This window comes from Argentina silus, assembly GCF_951799395.1.
Source record: "Argentina silus genome assembly, chromosome: 1".
Taxonomy (NCBI): domain Eukaryota; kingdom Metazoa; phylum Chordata; class Actinopteri; order Argentiniformes; family Argentinidae; genus Argentina; species Argentina silus.
The window spans coordinates 37,602,682-37,618,074 of record NC_139655.1 but is presented as its reverse complement, the minus strand read 5'-3'; the positions used below and the strand labels follow the sequence as shown (position 1 = coordinate 37,618,074).

Below are 15,393 nucleotides of genomic sequence, written 5' to 3'. Positions count from 1 at the left end.
GTCCTACTCAGGGAATATTCACCAAGAGATATACTGTGAGGTCAAATGATCACCTGACACACAGTGTGGATAACAAACACACTACATGAAACAAAGTGCATCAATGGGAAACATTAGTTGCAGTCTGAACTGTGTGCGTGCGTGCAAGTGTGTTTGTATGGGGTTGATCATGAATGACAAGTCACCCACCCATGGTGGCAGAGAAGATGACGATCCCCAGGACGTTCATGCCGTCGCTGGTGCCTGGGAGTGTGCGCATCATGATGTCCGGAGGCGGCGTCAGGTCCAGAGAGAAGTTCTGGATGTCGGTGCCATTGTCGTCCTGGATGCCGTAGATGAAGACCCTCCGCGTGGTGCTCTCGGTCAGGTCGGCGCCCACCGTGGGTTTGGGAGACTTCATGATGGGGATGCTCTTGGTGCGGTACTAAGAGACCAAGGGAGACATTCAGATTAGGCTCATACTAAAGAGCCAAAGATAGTCATACGATAACACTGTGTATTATATTGGTATGAGTAATGTGTGCTACAGTATGTGTTCTGTTTGTTATTCTTCTTTATCAATAAAGAAATGAAAATAAAACAGTATATAAACAGTATATACATGATGAATGGTGGGATGAGGCACAGAACTGAAATAGATAAGAATGTTTCATAGACTTTATTCCTTTTACCAACTGTTATTTAGTATTTTGAATGTTCACTTTCATTGGGTCACTCTTATCATTCTCACTTTTCACCTCCTACTCTTATCTACTTTCACAAATTAGTCTTCTGAGGTATAAAGTGATACATTGCCACTATACAGTACATGATACATTCGTGCCGCTTACCTGTTGAAAAGTAGCTTGAACCAAGTTGGCCGGGAACATGTTGCTGGAAGGGAGACATTTGAAAATGGTTACACTCACAGAAATGGGAACTTTGAGATAAGAAGGATGACACGAATGCCTCTCCCTAACAGGGGGGAAATGGCGGCTTCAACACACTTGTGAATGTCCTTGGGGCCAGGGACAGACCAAATGGCAGAGTCAGGTACCCAGAAGATACTCCCTAGCCATCTGTGCATCTGACAAAACTCCATGTGGAAATACACATTTTTGAGGTCAACAGTTGCCTGGGCGAATGGCTTCTAACAGGGCCTTACGTGTAAGCATGCAAAACCGCAGGTGGACGTTGAGGCACTGTAGGTCCGGGCAACCGGGGCCGTGTGCACAAGAGATGTGGGGCAGGTTGCTTCGGTGCCCGTTGGGCTTGAGTTGAGTTTGAGTTTTTTTATGCTTGTGTACGCTGCGAGTCCACACCCCAGCCAGTACTGGGGAGTCTGTGATCCCACAGAGTCCCCCAGGTCCCATACACAGGTCCTCCTGTGGTCGCTGGTCTGCATTCGAGTTGCGATGCAGCTCTTCTATTTGTTTTTGTGGGTCTTAACTAATTTGGTTCAGAGCTTGGTGCGAATATTATCCTGCTCAATGTGCCTGGATGCGACCTGCAATGCTTTCCCCCCCTTCAGCTATGGTTAGACCGGTTAGATCTAGATTACGTCCTGTTTCAAGGCTGTACATACATGTGAATGGGGCAGCAAGACTACAAAACTACAGCTCCTAGGCTCAGATGACAGGTTTTGTCAGCTGCAGGCAGTTCCTGCAGTTTTAAATAATGAGTCCTCTTAGTCTCTCAGGAATTAAGGAACCAATTTAGCATGTTAGTCTTTTATTCTTCTTCTAAGTGAACAGTTGATGTCCTCTAGGAAGAGGAGGTTTCAGTCACTATGTAGTTTCAGTCGCTGAGTAGTTTTTAGGTTCTCATGCGCTTCTAAGGCATGGTGAATCACGGTCGTGATTATTCTTCTATCCTTATGATTCTCACCCTTTCTGATTTAGATTGGATGACTTTGTTACTCACTCTCATACACTGAGATGGATAGAGGCAGCAGAGGAACTTCATTGTAATTCTCAAGTAATAGTGCTTCTATTCATTCTTTGCATGTCCTACTATCTGCAATGCCTAACACCGACGATGCCTACAAACTGATGTTCATCATCGAGGAGGGAAACCTATGACTAGATGCCGGTTATCCATCTCTGGCTCCTGCGCCGCTGAAAAACGCAACCAGAAGGCAATGATAAACATCTTCCTTCGACTCGACCTCTAGTGCACAAACGGTGTGTTTTCTCAGACTCAGGGTTTTCAGTGTTTAAGTAGATGTTTTACTAGAATTGTGTTTCTTACAGCTTTTACGGGTTTCTTAGGCGTGGCGAATACACTACTCGGAGTGCCGTTTTTGATCCGGCCTACGATCTCACACTTGCTGATTAGGAATGGATAATCACTTGTTTCACTATCATTTCTCAAACACTCTCATTCTGATAGGAACAGCAGAGGAATTCCCATTGTTATATCTCATACTAATGCTGCTTGTCCTCTTTCTTCCATGTTCTCGATATTTGCATGGTCGACCACGGGCAAGACTACCGCACCGTGTGCATGACCCGAGGATGGTTCGCTGCTCGTCTCCGGTTCCTGTGCCAACATTGCGAACTGTCCCAGGATGTATACACACCTCACTCCTTCCGCTTTGGTGCGGCAACCTCAGCAGCTTCATTAGTTCAGCACTTCAGCAGTTACATTAGGTTGAATTCAATAGAATTGTTGAGTAATGTTATTTAGAACGCATGGCATGTTGCAATAATTTTGCTACAGTGTTAGGTGTATGTGATGAAAAGTTATTCTAGCTGGCGGGGGTGGGACTGCGTAGTAGTACAATGACAGGCAGATTCATTTCTATTCTTGGTGGGTTCAAAGATGTGCCCGTCTCTAGTATTGTGTTACTTGGGATATAGCTTAGTGTAGGTCACGAAATGTTAATATGACCCCCCCATCTGATCCAGGTTGGTCAAGCCCATCCCTGCACGTGCATGCGGGGGGACCAGGTCCAGGTGAGGGGGGACACCAGCTTAGACCGGACACATAGTCTAGTGGTAGTGGATGGTTCTGCTGTTTTGGGGGTTAGAAGTTTATGGGCTCCCTGCTATGTACAGTGCATTCAGAAAGTATTCAGACCCCTTCACTTTTTCCACATTTTGTTATGTTACAGCCTTATTCTAAAATGGATTCAATTATTTTTTTCCCTCATCAATCTACACACAATACCCCATAATGACAAAGCCAAAACAGGTTTTTAGAAATATTTGCTAATTTATTAAAAAATAAAAAACTGAAATATCACTTCCGATAAATCATGGAGCATTAATGCTTTTATACAACAGTTTCAAACAAAGAGTATTCATCCATGATTAGAGAACTGGTGAGTAGGCAGGGTCTCCTGCAAAGGCATAACAAAGGATAACCCACACTGAAGGATAACCCACACTAAAAGCAGCGGCAAAAGACGAAGCACCTCATTTTGACTGCTACTGCAATTATGAATTCAAACTACCACAGTGATTCTAACAAGTTTTTTTTAGGAACAATGACAAGGTTCTGAGTGAGTTGAGCACACCAACCCCCTTTCCATTCTCCCTCTGATCTAATCAAAGACAAGGTTATGTGCTCTGGTCACGCTAGTCCGCTCTGGCATATGTTACAAAACCGCTCAGGGGAGGAAGAGGGAGGATGAGAGGGAGGTCAGAGGTGTAATCTCCTCCTCCTATGATCGTCACCTCTCACACTCAGGAGGGAGGGAGGATAGGAGGGGAAAGGGGGAGGGAGAGGAGAGAATAGAGGGAAAGGGAGAGGAGGGGGGAAGAGAGAGGGAGAAGAAGGGAGGGACGGAGAGGGAGGGTGGTTAGGGTTGGGGTAAAAGGTAAGGATTTAGTGCTTGTTGCTGTTCTCCTGATTCTTCCCATGCCAAACATCTTAGCTGCTTCTAATAGGGTCTCAGACCTAAACATCTCAATGCTTAACTCACTTACAGTACCAGTCTCCCTGTCTCTTCAGTTTGACTGTCTATTCCTAGGGGAATTGTCCCTGTCAATGTTTGCTAGGCACAGACAGTAAACATATCAATCAGAAACACAATTAGGGTGTCCACCCACTGTGCTCAGATTCTGAGAAAACGTACTTTCGTGATGATAATTCACGTCCTTATGGTATAAAATAGTGGAGTTTCTGAGTAGAGTTTCTGAGTCACTCAGTGGGGTATTTCTCTTATCAAATGATTGACATTATATCCAAAAGTAATATTTTGTAGGCACTCCTACAAGGGGAAAAATCCAATTACCTTGATCGGATGATGATAGAGACACACAGTACAATTTTGACCACTGGCTTTCTAAGAGGATTATCTACACAATGAACACATTCTCATACCTCTTGGTAAAAAAACAAACATTTTTTAGGATTGGACACCCTACAATTATATTTGAACAAGGCAATATTTGAAGGACAGATGAATTACCATTAACTGTAAATGCAAATTGTTTTTGTAAAAAGCTTCATGTCAGTCAAATGTAATTGAATTATTAGAAAAACAGCATGACAATAGGATCGTGTTTTTTCATCATCAGTATACAGTGTATATACTGTAAGTAGTCTATGTAGATACCATCACAAGTTATGTCGCCTCACCTATGTCTAAATTGGAGAGCAGAACAGGCTAATAAAACGTACTCTCTGGATCAGACCTGGACATCGACCTCAATGCCTCTAATGAAGTCTGAGTACATCACATACTTTCATACAAACACACCACACACACACACACACACACACACACACACAAACATACATTGCCCCCCCCACACACACATTGGCACATAAGCACACATATACATGCTGGCATTATAGATGAAGGCTCCAAAGGAGCTTTGCGAGAGATAAATCCTGAGCACAGCTGTGCACTGAAACAAAAATCCCCCACAGAACACATGAATGATGGAACTTTCAGCTAGCTTCACCGTAGCTGCAGGTAGATTTACTAGATGTTTCCTCGTTTCACATACCGTGTACGTTCTACAGTGGCTTGAGCACAACTATTATTTCTGGGTAATAAAATCCACTTTTTAGGAGCATAGATCATTGTACAGGTATCTTTTTGCTTGAGTTTCTGATGTTAAGCACAACATCAAAGCAAAGAGGAGGTCAGCAGCTCTAATGAAAACAAACTTCTGTGTAATAAATGTCATCAAATACAGTTATTTTGTGTATATTTCATTACTCAATAGTATTAAAGTAGTAATAAAGCTGTTATTAAGTAGTAACTAAGTGCCAGTGCCTCTGTAGAGGACCTGTGGTGCATGGGGAGGTCTCTCTGCAAGGGACGGACTCTGGGCCTAACTGTAGCTCGCGTGTCTCCTATCCCTGTGCCGTCCCGTGCCACCTCAGCCATGGTAATTAGCTTAGCTCAACCCAGTGACAGAGGAGGCATTAGGCTTTACTCTCTGACCTTCTAACAATTCTCCACATGCAGCACGCAGGTTCAGCTATGATAAGCGATCACACCCCCAGTTTGGGGATACTACGGGTTGTTTGATGAGTCACATGAGGCAGTTTAGTATGCCTTTGAGGTTGTGATCTCAAAGGTCAGTGGGGGATCAGAAGACATGACAAGGGTCGTAATGATTTTCTCTGATAAGAGAGGCGTGATAGGGCCCAGGGCAACCACATTCCAGCAAAGCCAGGCTTTAGCATATTGACACAGAGAGGCTTGACCTAGTCATAGGTCATAACGAGGGTCAGAATGATGTTCTCTTACCGAATAAGATCCAGGAGAGCATCAGCGGAGCTCATGATTGGCTTGCCGCTGTCCTCGGAGTCCTCCTTCTGGGCGGCGCCCCCCGGGTGGATGATGGACACCATGACAATGCCAACCACCACAGCCACGAAGGTGGTCCACAGGTAGTAGGAGATGGTCATGATGCCCAGGCGGCTGGAACACTTGGCATCCAATGCCGCCAGACCGGACATCAAACTGGAGAGAGAGAGAGAAGGGGGGGGGTCATTGACACTCAATCAACAGTACGGTTGATTTCAGTGTTAGTGGCCTTTATGCATAATTACATATTCAGTATATACTATAGAAATCAATAAGGTAGATTAATCGCATTGAAATTTAATGTGGTATACCGTGACATTCATCAAAAATGTAAACCTTTTCTCCCACTCAATCCTCAAAATGTCTTGCAATCCAATTCATGGAGTTTGTCAATAAAGCTCCCATGATCCCCACTGGGTCATAACCTATTACTGAAATATTATATAGATAATGTTCTATAATGCTAAAAATATTCTATGTGTCTGTACCAGATGATTCTGCGTAATAACATCCGGTGAGGCGGCACAGCAGCAGCTTACTACGGCCTTCCCAGTTGGAAGTGTGGGACACTAGACCCTAACCCTGGATAATGCACCAGTGGCCAAACCGCTGAACTCCCACTGACCTGTTACATGCAGGTCACCAGCAGGTTCCTGGAACTGTGAGCAAAGTCCCTCTTAACTTGGAGCATTAACTACTGTAACTACAACAGCCTCTCATCTGAAACTATACTGGGACTGCTACTGTAGGGTAAACCAGGGACGGACCGACATGAAGGTAGCAGCTATATGCCAGTACAAACACACATTCAAGCAGGGTTCGTCTGTGTCTTCCAAGTGCTGGTTGATAAATCAAACTCAACTCAACGTGATTGGGATCCCAACCAGCTTATAAACTCCTCTAGATGGAGGCCTCTGTAAGTAATCAGTCTCTCTGTAGCAACAAACACAGGATCATCAAGGGCTCTTACAAAATGGCGGTTTCTTGATGTCAGCATCCTTAAGAAACCTTTGACTAAACCAGAGAGAAGCCCTTTACGTAAGACACTGCCACAGATGTCTGAGCCCGTGCGTGACTGTCTGAATGTTTTATATTAGAGCAAAGAGAGAGAGAGCACAGACTTAAATGTAAACACTCCCTCTCTTGGTGTCTAAGCCCCATCTCTACTCATACCGAATGTGAAGGTTTGAAGTCAAGTCAATTTACCATCATGTGTGGGTCAGACCAAGTTCAGAAAAAAGCAGACAGTTTTTTCAAAGAAAATTCAGACAAGGTCATTTTGAACCAGTCACTTCTCAGCTGGATGTTAATGAATAATTCTCCATAAATCAACCTTTATTGTGAATCAACTAATTCATTACATTCCTAATTAAGTTAATAATGTAAAGAGAAAGAAATCCAGCATTGGTTGAACCACTTGTTGCAGATCTGAATGTTTTTTGTGTGTGTGTGTTTATGTGTGTGTGTTGTTTTTACTGGAGGGCATTAAAACTGAAGTAGAAATGGAGGAGACATCTCACTCTCTGATCCCTTGAGCTGGGCAGACAAGTTGTGCCCCTGTCCAAGCTCTAATCTGGGTTTACTTGGCCAGCAGGATGGTGTGGTCACTGGATATTTCCTCAGCCGTGCTGTGCTTTCACTCCATCACTCCGTCCCTCCCAGATCCCCTTGTGAGAAGTAGTCACCCCCCCCTCCTCCTCCTCCTCCCTCCCTCTCCTCCTCCTCTTGCTCCTCTTGAATTACACTGTACGTCTGAGACAGCTTTGGAAGAATGTCCTGTTCTTCACAAGCACTCTTACCAGCCACCGTCACCTAGGCAAGGGCAATGTGCCCTGCTGTCAACACACAGCAGGAGATGGGCAAAGAAGAACACCCAGGAACACATGGATAGGTCATCCAACAGTTGACAAAGAAAGAGCCAAACTAAGCGTGTGAAAAGCCACAATGGATAACTGGAAATGACATACAGCATGTAGAAATACATGATTGCAAGCACCATATCTTGAGGCTTCCTAATGTCATAAAGACAATAACATGTCCAATATGAATAATATAGACCAGGATGATGCATTGTCTCAGAGATGGAGCATATCACACACACTGGGTCTGCACTGGCCTCCAGAACCTCAGAGACACATAAGTATTGCACAGAAGAAACATTTTGTCTTCTTTTAGCTCTATACTCCAATCGTTTCGACTTGCAATGCAACTACTATGGGGCTGAAGTAAATATTCTCATCTTTAATTAAATGTTTTCTTTTTTCAGATTGGTTTGATTTAAACTGAGCCAAACTGTTGGGAGTATAGAGCTAAAAGAAGACAAAATGCTTCCTCTTTCCAATACTTATGGAGGGCGCTGTAGCTGCATACAACGTTTTGAAAAGGAACACTTATAATAAAAGCACTCTTGTTCATGACAACACTGATGTTAAAGCATTTTCTCCCTCTTCGTGTGAATGGATGAATGACTCCCAGATGTGTCATGCATGTTCAAATAAAAGGTTTCATACACACAATAAAGCATCTGTGCATGACTCCCACCCAAACACTTACAATTCTGTGATCATAACATGAAAGCACATACAGTGATTAGGTCCTTTCATAATAAGAATGCTAATTAATCCGGGGTATGCCAGGATGGTTTGCATATATAATAGAATTATAGAAATATATAACACCCAAGACATTAGAAATGAATAATCAGGAGGCCAACAGGGCTGTCTCCCTATAATTTGTGGAAGAAAGGAGGAAGACGTACAGTAGAACTGATGAACTGATGAATTCAGGTCAAATAAGGCTTGTTGGCTCTTAAAGCTATGCAGTGCCTGTGTGTTGTAATTTTAAACAGTTGTTTTACTTGAGCAGTGCCATGTGTTTTAAAAGGCATTTAGAATTACCAGCTGATAATAGTACTTCACAGCTAACAAGCTTTGTTTGGCATTACGCTGTCATAATTGGCACAGAAGGTGTGTTTTTGCAACTCTATTTCCCTTGATGTCATGGAACACACGGTTTTATGTTGTAAAGCAGGGCTCCTCTGAGACTGTGGTCTCAGTAGGACCTCCCCTGCCTAAAATAAAGGTTAAATAACCCCTCATGGGTCAGCTTTAACCTTTGACTTATGACCTTTGCTATTATGCTGACACTGCATACACAAAACATCAGCGTATCCCATTCTTGCTTTCCCCTTATTTGTCTCTGCACAGGTGGGTCACTTCATGGGATGAGATTCAGCCTTTTGTCATTTTAAAATCAATATGTAAAAGCCTTCATCTATCGACAGAAGTAATTTAAAAGCCATCCTTCTCACCAGTATTGACATATATGAGATAGAGCTGTCCTCTAGCACAAGCAATAACCCGCATAGCAAGCAGGGCCATACTAGGTATATTATGCTAATAGCTAATAGGACACTCTCTCTAAAAAGGTCAATCCTGCAAAGCCAGAACATTCCATGGAAACCGATAAGTGGGAAGCCCAGCACAGGGATTCATCAACAGGACAACTGACAACAGTTTTCTCAGATATTAGTGTTGGGACAGTCCAACAGGCCTACATTTTACAACACTGTTCTGTCAGAATGGTATATGTATCACCCACTGGAATCTTTTTCTCTCTATGGTACAATACATATCCATGTCTTTCCTCTAAAACCATTCAAGTGTCAACAAAACACCAGGGAACATACACAGCATTTCCCAATAAATTGTGTTAGTTAGGCCTCCCTTTGACTATTGACATATAATGAATATATTATTTAATTAATTAATTAATTAATATTAATATAATATAACTGCATGAAAGGTTATGCATGAAATCAAAGCTATCAATCAAAGCAATAAATGTCATATGAATGGATCATTAAAGGAGGCCCCAATTTTATCCTGACCAGGGCCTTCATAATCCCTATGTTTAATATAATACCTACGTTTTGACAAGACAAAACCAACAAAAGCTGCTTGTAGTCTTCATACACCAGGGTTTGTAAAACAACATGTGCTCACCCATACAGTATATTTAGCCTATAAGATGGCCAAAGGCTCATCAACAGCCTGGTCAAGAGATGGTGGCATTTAGAGTAGATTAAGTTGGAGGTTCATCTGTTGAGGATGTGTTGAAGGAAGGTCAGAGATTATAGTTATAATAGGAAATGCTCTAATCCCCTATAGAGATGTTGATAGAAACACAGCAGGAACCAAAACACTGCAGATCTCCTGGGTTAAGCACAGTTCACACGCAGTAACTACAATCATATTTGTTTCCTCAGATACAGAAGAAAAACACAAAACGAAAAGCAGTTAAAAGCAGGAAAGTGGTAGAGATTACATGCTAGTCCATTTTAAAGTCTTACATTGTGTGTGTGTGTGTGTGTGTGTGTGTGTGTGTGTGTGTGTGTGTGTGTGTGTGTGTGTACACCATACTCAAGGCGGCATTCTTCTATTACCGTGGGACCTAAAGCACTGTTCTAATACAAACCTAATTGCAATGCATTGATTATTACTAAGAGACGGGTTTGGGGTAGGGTTAGGGTTAGTGTGTGTGTGTGTGTGTGTGTGTGTGTGTGTGTGTGTGTGTGTGTGTGTCATGGGTGAGACTGAGAGAGACTAACACAGCTGGCATCAGGCCCCCTTGCATCTGCCACCAGGGAAACGGACACACAAGCAGCCCTGTTTCAAACTGCCCATGTGGCACACACCACAAATACCACTCACTGCCCCAATTATAATATTAGAATTAACATTATACTCACAAAACTATTTGTATGTATCTGTATGTTTATAGTTGTGTGTGTATGTGCCTGTGTATGGGCATTCATGTGTGTGTGTGTGTGTGTGTGTGTGTGTGTGTGTGTGTGTGTGTGTGTGTGTGTGTGTGTGTGTGTGTGTGTGTGTGTGTGTGTGTGTGCGCGTGTGTCAGCGGAGACTGGTCAATTGAGTGTCAATAAAATTACAATTAAAACTTCTGTACAAAAACTGAACAAAATGTGCAGAGACCAAACTCTCTGTCTTTCAATCTTTCTGTCTCAAACTCTCACAGACAAAGTGTTTTCGAGCAACCGTTGTATAGGGACAGCAACACATGCACAGTTCAATAACAAGAGGCCGCCCTTTAGGTCAAGGTGATCTTGCACCTAAATCAGCTTGTTCCCACCAACAGATAGAGCCCAGGGGACAGATATAACCGGCACCATACTGACTGACTTGATTTGTACAGTTACTGCATAGTCATTCTAGTTTTACACAAAATCATAAATGAGTATAATACTGATACCCATAACAGACTCATCCAACAATGTTTATAGACTGATCATAACATAATGATTGAACCGGGTATGACTGAACAAAATATAATCACGATGACATGGTTATACCGATTGAAATGAATTGTTGTATATTGATTATTAGACTATAATAAATGACAGATGAGAAATCTGTCTCCCCTCATAAGCTCACACAAACAAAAGAAATCGGCTCATAGAAGTTGCCTCAACAGTGGTCATAAATGGTTGAACATGGTAACTGCAGGTTGACTGGGAATAGAGGAGACTGAATTTCAAGACTGACTGCTCTGTTTCTTTTTCATTTTTTCAACTCGCATTTTCGCTGTAAAATTAGCAATTTCCAAGGACGGTTCTTAGACCAGACATCTCACGTCCTGACCATCCAATCAAAATCATAGGCCAGTTAGTTCACTGACTCTGCACGTGTAGGTATTTCCGGCGCAAAATTCTGGAGAGAGAGAGATATTGAGAGAGAAAAATACAAATTCATTTCTTAAAACAATTTGGAGAAAGAGCAGAAAGACCGCGAGAGAGAGCTATTTTTGTTATATTATTTTGTTGTCTTCTGAGTTTACCTTTCACTTACTTAGATAATGCAGCTAATATAGCCTACTTAACAACCTGACTCACAGAGGAATGTTTTTTATGTGAGCTAGCTGGCGAAGGCTATCCAACTGTAACTCCTCATATTCGAGGAAAGCTTTCGGCACGTCAGTGTAACTGCTTGCTGTTTCCTCGATTGTTCCAAGGTGAACGGAAAAAGGGAGAGGAACAGAGCGCGTGGGTGAGAGAAGGAATTATACAACAAGCAAAGTAATGATGCTGTATACAAGTAAACAGCTAGGTCAAGGCAATAGTGTGCAAGGCTCCTCCTGTGCACCTACGTTATAAACTTTAATTTGTAGGATAGGTGGGTATAGGGTGGGCAAATTTGAGTTGAATGCCTGAGGTGGGTATGTAATAGACTAAACCTATCAATGTTATATTGAGCTGAGTGAATGGAATATGAATGCAGTCATCCAATATGCTGTAACAGAAATAAGGCTATACTCTAAGGCCAAAAACCATCCTCCCAAACCTTGAACGGCACCAGTCGCCAGTGTGTGTGTGTATGTGTGTGTGTGTGTGTGTGTGTGTGTGTGTGTGTGAGAGTGTGTGTGTGTGTGTGTGTGTGTGTGTGTGAGAGTGTGTGTGTGTGTGTGTGTGTGTGTGTGTGTGTGTGAGAGTGTGTGTGTGTGTGTGTGTGTGTGTGTGTGTGTGTGTGTGTGTGTGTGTGTGTGTGTGTGTGAGAGTGTGTGTGTGTGTGTGTGTGTGTGTGTGTGTGTGTGTGTGTGTGTGTGTGTGTGTGTGTGTGATCTCAGGGAGATCCACACACACTGTGTATGTTGTGTGGAAGGTATCTGCCAACAGGAGTTTGGAGAGTTTGGACCATCTGGAGCTTACTGTGCACCTTTACTGGACAAGAGCCTTACAGTAATCCCTCCTTTAGATGAAAGAGTGGAGCTGAGTGTTCCTTTAATGTATCCATACCCATGCTGGGAGGGGCTTTGGTTTACTCCACAGGGCCATCAGCCTACCTGCATGGACCCAGAGGTGAGGAAAGATACAGTGTAAAGGTTGCATACGCACCATCCCATATAAGAACTAACCATGGTACAAAATCAAAACCATCATGAGAAAAGGGTCATGTTGACCTTCACCTGCAGTGCGGGAGTTAGGTCTACCAGGCATTCATAAGGGCTGACAGGGCAAATTAATGTGTCATCTCCTAAATAATCTATGAGTACCCACTATGAGGCCATATGGTGAGGGCTACAGGCTAGTGATTGGGAGGTTGTAGGGGATTCATCAAGCTTTAACCCCACGGTATTTGTCATTTCACAATATTATAATATAACAACTAAAGAGAAGTTTCTGTAACGTGTAGCACGTGTAACCGAGTTAAGATTTTAAACTCACTCCTCAAGTTCAAATACCTCCACCCACACTGTCAAATTGCTAGCTTTTCGATAGCGTGGGTGGTTTACATCGGGTATTTGAGGAGATGGTTACGTATGTTGGCAAACCAGAGGTCGCAAGTTCGAGGCTCGGTCGGAGCAAGTCGAATTGCGGGGCTACTGTTTGCAACAAGTTGACGTCTGTTTCACATAGAGTCATTCACAATTGGCTAACACAAAAAGGGTGAAACATTTGAGAATTGAGGGGTTATGTTCACTGCAAGTGTGTGAAGCAGTAGGACACTGAGGGCAAGGACAACATTTCCACTTCAACCTATCATACTGCACTGTACGAGTCAAGGTGCAGACAAATATCTATGGAATCGAACACGAGAGGAAATAATAATTGCCAGGCATGCTCCCGTTAAGACACTGGCTCCTCCGTCATGTTTTTAATTAGGACACACATCACCAGTAAGCTACGTACAATAGATGACAATTGAACTACACCCAACGATACATTGAGGGCAGCTATCTAAGGCATGAACAATCTATCATGAACATCTGCCATGAAGAATTGCTTTGACAAAACAGATCAGATGATAATAGTTCATATGGAAACATGAAAGATGAAAACAGTCACCATGGACACTATTCCACAGAGGCTACCATCTAGTCACAACCACCTTACTGCCCAGCTTCAGACAGGAGAGCTATTCTTCATCAGGATTAAGAAAAACAATTCTCTCTAAAACGTATATTCATTTGACTTCAATACAATATTTGACCTGCTTAGTTGAACTAATAATCATTTGAGATTTTACTCCAATATACAAGGGCTTTACTCTTCAGAGGCCAGGGGTTGAATCAATTGTAGAAAAAGATCAGTCTGCGAAAACATCAATGTCGCGTCACCGGACATTCAGCTAAAATAGAATGATGTCTGAAACCACACCCCCAACATTCTGAAGATATCCTATCATTCATATGAAAAGTCATATTTGAGTAACATTGAATCTACAGTGGGTCACTGTGCACTACAGATTAGGTGTAAGTGTGGTGGGTCTGGGGGATCTCATGTTATAAGAGTGCATGTCTGGAATATCGTAGAGGTACATGGAGTGGCCTCTTAGTGGTAAAATAACCCTTCTATGTCAGACCACAGAGTCAACATAGCTTTCCCAATCAACAATGTTGACATCTTGGCATTCATCTTTGTCTGGCAAGTGGAGGCATCTATGCCCCCCACAGTAACATGTCGACTAGAGGATCGTCATGGAGTGTCTGCCCTCACTTATTTGACCAGAATATTCTCTACAAAGCAATGCTGAGCCAAGTCATGACGACATACAGTGTTGGCTATTGATTTTACTCTGTTTGTTTCATGAAGGCATGATATGAAACACAAGACAACATGTTTCCTCTACAAGGGTTAGTGGGGAGAGTCTGGGAGTCTGGTCCACCATTTTAACATTGCTGACTTAAGTTGAATTCACAGTTAGAACAGACGGTACCAGAGGTTTACACTGGTTTACACTGTGCACAGTCAGAACAATCAATCTCTGTCAACAAAAGACTGCCTTTGACCAGATAAAAAATCCTCTACAAAATAGAGGGGAAGGGTCAGAAAATTTATTTACCTCATCCACACAGATTACAGTAAGATCGTAATCATACAGAGATTAGGTAGATAAGGAAGGATTTTTTGGGATGATGAAAAGATAATCTTGGGGATCACATGCTATTTGTGAACCCTGAACTTTATGTCACTTTTTAGACATTTTAGAAGGTTCAAAACAAACACAGAACAGGTATTTCTCTCCAGTGTTCAGTGATATACGATTTCAATGGAATCCATAAATAAAATGCTTTAGATCTGTGGAATGCTGAGTTACAAACAGCAGGGTTTGAAATTATGGACTGGGATTCATTGTATTGGCAATTCAAACATGTAAAAGTGATGTTTGAATATGAAATATGGATTTTTAAGGCAGCACCACAGAATGAGAATAGGAACACACTTCATACTATATACAGTATAAGTCTGTGGGTAGCACAAACAATAAATGTTGTTCTACTGTACTGTAGGTTGTCACTTAGTAACTCAGCTCTATTACACAATGCCACTGAGATACAGCAGCATGTCCGTTGATAGATATGGAACTTAGGCTTCTTGATAATGGTGTGCATGCATCATTATCATACTATAACACTGGGAAAAGAAATGGCTTCCATTAAAGAGAAGCCTCTCCAACTGGAGCTGGCTTAGGTTACCATGGAAAACATGTATGGTTGCTTATGCAGAGCCACACACCATTTAGAAGAGCTCTCACCAGAATATCATTAAGACCTTTGACCTCTGAGTCTCAGCAGAGCACATCTGTGAAGACAGGAGCGCTCTATCAATACGCGACCACGCAGTT

General features: G+C 42.5%; 1 protein-coding gene across 1 annotated transcript in view; it reads right to left on the bottom strand.

Moving 5' to 3' along the window:
• slc1a7a (solute carrier family 1 member 7a) overlaps window positions 1-15,393 on the bottom strand; it is a gene marked incomplete at both ends in the record, with an annotated part of 32,346 nt that overhangs the window by 9,868 nt on the left and 7,085 nt on the right. The window contains 3 exons of the mRNA XM_083684509.1: window positions 190-424; window positions 831-873; window positions 5,693-5,908. Coding sequence (XP_083540635.1) covers window positions 190-424; window positions 831-873; window positions 5,693-5,908 — 494 coding nt within the window. The remainder of the gene's footprint in view (window positions 1-189; window positions 425-830; window positions 874-5,692; window positions 5,909-15,393) is intronic.